General features: G+C 58.7%; 4 protein-coding genes across 4 annotated transcripts; 2 read left to right on the forward strand and 2 right to left on the reverse strand.

The window, feature by feature from the left end:
• Nucleotides 1-711: 711 nt before the first annotated feature.
• On the forward strand, nucleotides 712-4149 carry ACA1_164500 (variant sh3 domain containing protein; the record flags this gene model as incomplete). The annotated part of the gene is made up of 12 exons (XM_004337545.1): nucleotides 712-729; nucleotides 921-1091; nucleotides 1289-1361; nucleotides 1461-1532; nucleotides 1616-1902; nucleotides 1995-2352; nucleotides 2482-2675; nucleotides 2760-2970; nucleotides 3045-3205; nucleotides 3289-3635; nucleotides 3670-3844; nucleotides 3970-4149. The coding sequence occupies 12 exons, from the start codon at nucleotides 712-714 to the stop codon at nucleotides 4147-4149; spliced, it is 2247 nt and encodes a 748-aa protein (XP_004337593.1).
• A 454-nt stretch (nucleotides 4150-4603) lies between these two features.
• ACA1_164510 (leucine rich repeat domain containing protein) lies at nucleotides 4604-7598 on the forward strand (the record flags this gene model as incomplete). The annotated part of the gene is made up of 12 exons (XM_004337546.1): nucleotides 4604-4983; nucleotides 5080-5128; nucleotides 5211-5323; nucleotides 5421-5592; nucleotides 5710-5826; nucleotides 5984-6142; nucleotides 6230-6435; nucleotides 6581-6630; nucleotides 6700-6788; nucleotides 6883-6980; nucleotides 7084-7288; nucleotides 7347-7598. The coding sequence occupies 12 exons, from the start codon at nucleotides 4604-4606 to the stop codon at nucleotides 7596-7598; spliced, it is 1890 nt and encodes a 629-aa protein (XP_004337594.1).
• A 101-nt stretch (nucleotides 7599-7699) lies between these two features.
• On the reverse strand, nucleotides 7700-8114 carry ACA1_164520 (uncharacterized protein; the record flags this gene model as incomplete). The annotated part of the gene is made up of 3 exons (XM_004337547.1): nucleotides 7700-7744; nucleotides 7816-7967; nucleotides 8054-8114. The coding sequence occupies 3 exons, from the start codon at nucleotides 8112-8114 to the stop codon at nucleotides 7700-7702; spliced, it is 258 nt and encodes an 85-aa protein (XP_004337595.1).
• Nucleotides 8115-8309: 195 nt separating this feature from the next.
• On the reverse strand, nucleotides 8310-8427 carry ACA1_164530 (uncharacterized protein; the record flags this gene model as incomplete). Its single annotated transcript, XM_004337548.1, has 2 exons — nucleotides 8310-8356; nucleotides 8385-8427. The coding sequence occupies 2 exons, from the start codon at nucleotides 8425-8427 to the stop codon at nucleotides 8310-8312; spliced, it is 90 nt and encodes a 29-aa protein (XP_004337596.1).
• Nucleotides 8428-8553: the final 126 nt, after the last annotated feature.

Consider the following 8553-nt stretch of genomic DNA (forward strand, 5'->3'; position numbering starts at 1 on the left):
GATGGTGAGCGCCTCGTGGTAAAGCTTCTCGGCGGTCTCCCAATCTTCCTCCTCCTTCTTCGCGGCAGCCTCATCTTTACGCGATGCCACAAATTAGCACAATTCCAAAATGCAGGCTGGCCTGCCCGTACCGAATTTCTGCTCGGCTTCCTTGAGGTTGCTCCTCCTGTCGGAGCCACCGAGGAAGTAGAACAAGACGGCACCACCAACGACCACAGCGGCACCAATGCCCAAAATCTTCTTCCAGTCGATTTCGCCGGAGGCGGTCTGCGCAACGGGGGACGGTTCGCTCATCTTTTTGTCGGTTCGGTCGAGAAAGGAGTGGATGGCCTCGAGATCAAGAGGCAAAGAGATCACGCGTCTTTCGATTTGTTGCAAAAATCAACCCAAGACAAAAAGCCACCTGAAACTGACGTTTCCCTGTATTTCCTAGAAATTGGTACTGGAGAAGCCGCACCGGTGCAGCCAGACCTTCTGCACAGGTTGTGAGACGTGCGTGGGTTGGCTGTCGACGACTTATGCTCATCCGTCGGCACCCCGCTCGTTGAAAGCAGCAATCGATCGATTCGTTGCCGAGTTGGTGTACGGATAAAAATAAATTAAAATAAATTAAAATAATACTCAAGATAATTGCGTGGCCGAGTTCAAACAAGAGAGCCCGCAACTAATCGATCTGCTTGTGCACGAAGTGAAAGGGCTACGAACAAAACCATGTTTCGTTCGAAAAAGGTTCCTTTCTTCTTTCGCCCCGTCCCATTCGCCTTTTCGCGTTCGTTCTTTACCCCCCCCCTGAACAACGAGATCACCAAATCGACAGCCCAAGAATAAGAGGCCTCTTTGTTGGTGTGGTTAGTTGATTTTATTGATTACTCTCGACTAGATTTATAATCGATTTATTACTTGCCTCTCGAGAGCAGCAGGGGAAGGAGCCCAAGGTGGAGGAGAAGAAGGGGAGATTCACACTCAAGCGGTCCAAGTCAAGGAAGAAACAGGCCGGCTTAGAGCACAACCCTGACATCTCTGATCCGCTGGGCTACATCCCGCCCGCGTCCCTCACCACCGCCAACCCTCCGCACGGCCAACACACCCCCGTACGCGCGCCCTCTCTATCCTCTTGAGCTCAATTCATTCCCGTTTTTGCCGTTCGTGCCGGCATCGACTTCGTTCTCCTCCTCTCGCTCCTCTTCCCTTTCCCTCCGCGAGCATGCGTTGCTGGCCTGTGCGCAGCCCAGTTCGTGTGGTCGCTTGTGTGGGCATTGCATGACCATCGCCACCTGTTGGTTCGCAGACGGTCGGCAACAGCGCCGAGTACGCTCTATTGCAGCAGCAGGGCGTCCAAGCACGAGCTCTCTACGAATATGGTATCATGCTTCACCTCTTGTTTGTGTGGCGTGGCACCTGCTTGGTTCGTTTTGCCATCAATCTCGATCTCAATCCCCTTTCCTCCCCCTTCTTTGAAGATCCCGAGCAAGAAGATGAGATTCAGCTCAAGGAGGGCGACATCGTGGTCGTTTACGAGAGAGACGAATCAGGTTAGGGTTTCTTCCACTCTGTTTGTAGGCGGCGCTCGTGCGTAAGCTCATCATACCTTCTCTCGCTCTCCATCGACGAGCAGGCTGGTGGACGGGCGAGTGCCGGGGGAAGTACGGCCTCTTCCCGGGGGCCTTCGTGGAGCTGCTCACGGGTCCCGAAGCGGCCGTCGCCTTTGCGGCGCCACACGACGCCCATGCCAGCGCGAACGCCCCGGCTGCCACCGCCGACGCCCAGAACAACAACGTCGAAGTCGAGGCCCTACCGGCTTCCGCCTCCATGGCCTCCCTGGACGGAGCCGATGGCGAGGCCGGCGAGGTCCTGTCTTACCTCGAGGAGGGGCTCCAGGAGAACGGTTCCCACAACGACGCCGTACGCTTTACACCACCCTTTCTCGCCAAGGAGCTGGAACGTAGGTGGTGGGCTGATGACGTGATGACGCGTTCGTATTTGAAATGCTGCAGCAGCACACCGGTGACGAGATGAGCGAGTTGTCGCAGTCCGGGGACCTGGAGACTTCGCGCGGTTCGGTGGCGACGGGCGAATCGCTCAAGGAGCAGCTCCACCAGAGCGAGGAGGACGCGCACCCGCCATCGGAGGGGCAGGACCTCACAGAAGTGGTTCACCAGCACCAGGAAGAAGCTGGAGAAGCGCAGCCTGCCCCAGTTCTTGCAAGCGAACCTGAGGCGCACCCCCGCACTCCCGGCTCTTCATCTTCCAAGGTGATGACTCGATTTGCCCCTGCGGCGGCCGAGGATGGGCAACAAGAGGCTCACCCCGCTTCGGGCGTAGATGCTAGCGCGCACACGCAGCTCGCCGAAGGTGCAGCCCCTATTTCTTTCACAATTTGTTTTTTATCGTCGCTTTCTCTTTCTCTTTCGCTTTAATTCAATATTCATTTATTTATTTAAATGCACGTGCTAACTGGGTCGCTTGACGACTGGTCTGCAGACCAGGGCGGTTTGCAGGTCGACGCCGCGACGTACCAGGCGTGGGAGCAGGAGCGGGCAGAGTGGGAGCAGCACTCGCGAGAGTGGGAGCAGAGCTACAACAGCCTCAGCGCCGAGTACGAGGCCACTAAGCAAGAAAAAGAAGATATTCTTCGACAGCTGGAGGACATTCGCCAGGCGTACGAACAGCAAGCGGTACCGCTCGCGCGTCTCCGTGTGCCATGCGGGGAAAGTTATGTTAAAGGAATTACTCACATTCCGTGAATTCAACAACTACAGGCAGCGATGCAGGCTCTGCAGGAGCAGCTTGATCACCAGAGGCTCATCGCTCAGAGCGAAAAGGCCACCGCCGACGACCTGCTCGCCAGCGTTCAAAGACTCGAGGAGCAGCTGCAGGAAGCGGAGCGAGAAAAGGTCCAGGCCCAAGCGTCCACCCTCTCGGCCGAAGTCAACGCCGAGGAAATTGCTCGTCTTCACTCTCTCCTTTCCGGTACGCTTCGCCCCTTTTGCCGCCGGCGCCGGCGTTGTGTCCCCCTGATCTCTCACGTCTCCCTCCCACTCCAGACGAAGTGAAGCAAAGAGAGAGCGCGGAGAAGGTGCTTGACGAGGAGAGGCAGCGCTCGGCGGAGCTTGCAGAGCAACTGCACAGCGAGCAACAGCAGCGCGCGGAAGTCGAGAAGAAGCTCGAACAGGCCAACAGAGACGTCCACGAGAAGGTGGCCAAGGTATGACATTCCACGCATTCCGCTGACATGTCGAAACGATCAACCAATAGCTCTCTCATTATTTTATTTGTTCGTCTCCATAGGTGGAAGAGACTTTGCTGCGCCATCTGCACGATGTCAAGGCCCAGCTCGCCGCGGCCATTAGCGCTCGCCCCTCTTCTCGCCCGTCGTCGCGTCCCTCATCGCGTCCGTCCTCCACCCATTCCTCGCCCTCATCTTCGTTCATTGCGCACCCTCGCTCGCAAGGCAGCAACTCCGCCGTACCCACCACGGCCCACCCTTCGTACCACCACCATCACCCGCCGACCACCGCTGCCCATTCTGCTGTCGCCGGCGGTCCGGCGCCGCAGTCCGGCGCCGGCCACAACCGTCCCCTGCCGCCATCCGCCGGCGCCAGGGTCCCTCCATCCACCGGCGGCCACCCGCACCAGTACCTCCGACCGGTTGCTCCCGGCGGCGGTCAGGACCCGCACGCTGCTGCGCCGGTCGGAGGGCCACAGGGCCGCCCGACTCCGCCCACCGCCGGGGGTCATCCGGGACCTGCCGCTCGCGGACGTGGCGGCCCGCCGACCAGAGGCGGAGTCCCGCCGCCCGTGCGAGGCCGAGGGGAGCCCATGCAGCGTCCACAGATTCCTCCTGGTACCCCGAGCCTCCTGTCGCGTTGGCACTTCGCTTTCGTTCTTTTAGGGCAAAGAACGAAAGCGATTCGTTATCGTTATGGTGTAGCATCTCATTCTCATCGGTCTTTTGTCGCAGGTTCGCAGAAGCCGCAGCTGACGGCCCAGCCTGTGGGTCCGCGAATGGTTCCGATCGGCGGTACGGCACGAGCTGCCGTTTCGCGCCCGCCGCCCGGGCGTCCACGCGGCACCACTGCCGTGCCCGGCGGTGCCGTGGCCGCGAGCAACCTGCATCCCCAGCAGCCACCCACCAGCCAGAACGCCTAACCGCCACCAACGCCACGGCACCCTGGGCTTGTACTCCACAACCAACCACCAACAACAACTTCCCAAACTCCCCGCCTTCTGCCTGGCTCCGCCGCGTCGTCGCGCACTTTGCCGCCAACGGCGGGATTTTTTAAGTATTTGAAATTGAGCGTAGAGGCGAGATCCTTGAACCACAACAACTCCGGTTGGCATCCTCCGTAGTGGCGAGGCGAAGGATTCGGGATCGTACAGTGGTACGTACCCACAACCAAGCAAACACGCTCCCCCCTCCCAGAAGACGCTCTCCTCGCTTCGTTCTTTGGAGCAAAGAGAAAGCGAAAGGTTCGGTCTGTCGACACAAATCTGCCACTCGTTCACCGGTGTAGGGCACGACACAGCTCACCCAGTTCCTACTCTGCCAGGCAACAAAACAAAAACTCAGCCCAAACTACAACAGCGAGCGAGCGACAAAGTCATGAGTGCCACGACGGCGGTGTCGAAGACCAAGGAGGAGGTGGCGGACCAGGAGGAGGCCCTCCTGCTCAAGAAAAAGAAGAAGGACGAGAAGAAGGAGAAGAAGGAGAAGAAAGCGAAAAAGACGAAGAAGGAGGGGGACGCGGACTCCGCAGTGAGGAAGACAACGAAGACGAAAAAGAAGACGAAGGAGGGAAGCGGCGAGGCGGCGGCGGACGGAGCCACCACCGGTGAGCTGAAGAAGAAAAAGAAGAAGAAGAAGCCAACGGCCAAAGGCGAAGACCAGAGCGAAGTCAAGAAGGACAAGAAGAAAAAGAAGAAGAAAAAGCCCGAAGGCGCTCCCTCCACCGGGACCGACGTCGAGCCCCGCAGCGTCCAACAGTACGCGCCACTATCATGTCCCTCCTCCCACCAATTCCCCTTTTTTCCCTTTCCCCTCGTGGCTCCTGACACTCGGACCAAACCTGTGCCACGCAGGCTGGTCAAGGACGTGCAGGACGCCCCTACCACCCCGCCAGCCCCCAAGGTGCGCTCCTGGTGCGAGGAATAATAACAATAATTAAAATAGTAATAAAAAAAAATTACTAAACCAGCTCTGGCCGTGTCAGGCGGCGGGAGCTGCGACGGCAGCCCCGGCCGCTGATGATTCGGACGACGACGATGAAGAGGCGGCGGCCTACCCGACCGAAACATCCCAGGAGAAGGCCCTGCGGATCATCAAGTACGCTTCCTTGCCGTGTGCCCATGGCGTTAGGCCGAGTTCTAACCGCAACACGACACGCACACGACGCACACACGACACACACCGACCGCTGTAGAGAAACGAAGGACAGCTGCCGGTATGCTATCGCACTCACCTCTCTGCAGCTGAAGGACGACCAGTTCCCGGAGGAGTTCTCCGATCTCGAGGACATCGCCACGTCGGTGGACCTGTCGTTCAATCTGTTGGCCGACATCCCTCTTCCGCTCCTCCTTCTGAGCAACTTGCAGGTGTGGCCCCTCTTCTTTGTTTGCACTGGACCGGCTGTCACCTGATCCCCTACCCGTGTCGTGCCGTCGCGTGTCGTGTGCGTCGTGTGCGTGTCGTGTGTTGTGTGGCGAGCTCAGAGACTCAAGATGCAAAGCAACGTGCTGGAGAAATTCTCTCTCCTCAGGGGCGCGTTCGCCTCGCTTCAGGAGTTGGACCTCAGCGGAAACAACCTCACCTCTCTTCCCATCGAAATCGTATCTCTCTCTCTCTCTCTCACACACACACAACACACACCATAACATCACTCTCACCGCGGTCAAGCCAAGGACACAGCTTAGCACCCAATCAATCGAGTACTCGCGGCTGATTGGCGATGTGGTGTGGTGGTGGGGGGTATGCAAAAAACCATAGGGCTACCTGGCCAACCTGAGGGTGTTTGACGCCAGCAACAACCGGCTGGAGGCCCTGCCCGCCGAAATCGGTGCTCTCACCAAGCTGGAGGAGTTCCGTCTCTCCGGCAACCTCCTGTGCGAGCTCCCCAAGACCATCGGCAACTGCAGTCGGCTCGAGGTGCGAGCCCCCCCATTGTCGCGTTCGCTTTTTTGAAAAAAGAGCTGACTTCGTTCTTTTCTCGTTCGATCGATTGGGGCCGCATAGATTCTCGACCTGGTGGGTTGTAAGCTGAAGCAGCTGCCAGACCAGATCACCTACCTCTCCAAGCTGGTCGAGCTTGACGTCTCGGCCAATCTCCTCGAGAGCCTGCCCGCCGCCATCGGCCTGCTGCCTCGCCTCAACGAGCTCAAGGCCACCAACAACTCACTCACCGACCTCCCGTCTCCATCGCCTGCATTCCACACCTCCAGGTGAGCGACTTGGCCACTTTTCTCTGCGTCGTTGGCGCCTTGCCTTGGTTGGCGCGTGGGCTCACCTTTGTTGACGTTGACAGCGCATGTCTCTCAACGGGAATGCGTTCACGGATGACGACCTGGCCGTGTTCTCTGTGAGAAGCTCCAACGCGCTGCTCAGCTTCCTCAAGGAGCGGCTCACGACCACCATCGGTACTCCCTCGAAGCTCAACCTTTCGGAGCTAAAATATTGAGCTTGGCCGTTACTGCCTGCAATCACAGGCGACCCGAAGCAAGTGCGGGAGTACATGAAGGGACTCGGCGAGCAGCGGGAGCCTCTGGTCCAAGTCACTGCTCCGCAGGACGGCAAGGTATGCATACCTGACCGCTCGCTTCCCCGATTGGCGCGTTGCTACCGAACGAGCGGGGCTCACGCCAAAACTGCTCGGTCTCTCCTACATGCAGGGCGGCTTCGTGATCCAGGAGAAGCTCAGCCACGAAAAGGAGGTGCAGCGGAAGGCCGAAACTGAGAAGAAGGACGTCGAACTGCGAGACAAGATCCTGTACGCCTTTCCTTCGACAGGGGTTGTGTTGTGTCGTGTGTGTCGTGTGCCATGCGTGTCGTGCGTGTCGTGTCGTGTGCCTGATCAAAGCTCAACATTCCAGGCATCTCAAGAAGTTGTCGGTTGATCAGTACTCGCGGGTCAACGAGTGGGTGTACGAGATGAAGAACCGCAACTGGGCGCAGAACGACCCGCAGGCGTCGATCCACCTGGCCACCTACGTCGGCCAGCTCAAGGGCCAGATGGACGTCATGAAGGAGAGGATCGCCCCCTACGTCATGGAGAACTACAAGACCGTCCAAGCCCAGGTATTCATTACGCGACCACCCATCACCCCCCCCCCCAATCACCCACCCCGCTATGCAGGCCATGATGATGAACGAAAAACGTGCGCAGGAGGGCGAAGACAAGATGATCTTGCTCAAGAAGTCGGTGGACGTGAGCCTGGACAACGTGAGCGTGGTCGTGCGGGCGCTGATGAAGGGAATCCGAGAGGATCCGGACATGGGCAAGGTCGTCCTGTTCGCCAAGGACCTGGTGACCTTCTACAACCACTTCGGCAAGTTCTTCGGCGAAGGCGCCGCTCCGGAGGCCGAACCCGCCCAGCCCCAGCAGTAGAGCTCGCAACACGGCACCACCATACGCCATGCCAAGCACCATTTATATTTCGGCAATCAATCTAAAATGAACAACGCAGTGACACGCTGGGGCCATGGTTGTTAGCCCTGAGTCGGTTGGTTGAACGCACCTCGAGCCTCGAAGAACTGGCACGAAACAACCAACATAACACCTCTTCAGCACACCAGCTCTGAGAGAGAAGAGAGAGAAGAGGTACCCTGTAGAGGATGTCGTGGAGGATGTGGAGGTGCTTGATGGCGGGCACCACCACGGCAGGGTCTTGCTCAGTTCTGATGCCCTGGATCAGAGCCCGTACGGCCAGCGAGGTGTTCTCCAGCAGCACGATGTTCTGAATCACCGGCTCCGCATCTGATACAGTGCGACAAGTGTGTGAGCCACAGTGGCGGCTTAGGAACACCGCCGGGGTGCGAACGCCGCGAGCACGAGGCCAGCACCTTCTTCGACCTCGGTCCACGTTTGCCCCGCGGTCATCCACCGCGTCGCACACTCCTTCATCGCCTCCAGGCTTGTCCTTACCGCGGTGGTCTGGGGTGCAGGAGTTGAGCGCCGCCCGCAAAGAGAATTGGGCTGAGCTGAGGAGAGGTTGGCGTACGAGCTGCTCGTCAAGAGGCGGGGCGTCGGGGTCGCATTCGAGATTGAGGTCCGCGATGAACCCGCTCACCTGCTCGAACTGAGTGCGGGCGATCTCCTTCAAATGGAAGATCTGCCCTCCAGAACAATGTTAGCCGTAGCCGCACCTAGAAGCTGAGCCAAAAACCATAAGACGAGCAACCTTGTCCCTGAGGGTGGCCTCCTTGCGCAGTGTCATCGCCCTCTGTTGCTTGGGATCGATCACGGGCGCCTCGACCACCTTCTCCGGCTCGACCCAGCCCGGCGGGTGGACCTCTGGCACCTTTGGCCTAAAGTGGAAGCCGGCATCAGCAATCTCTCATTC

This window comes from Acanthamoeba castellanii (genome assembly GCF_000313135.1).
Source record: "Acanthamoeba castellanii str. Neff unplaced genomic scaffold scf7180000084729, whole genome shotgun sequence".
NCBI lineage: Eukaryota > Discosea > Longamoebia > Acanthamoebidae > Acanthamoeba > Acanthamoeba castellanii.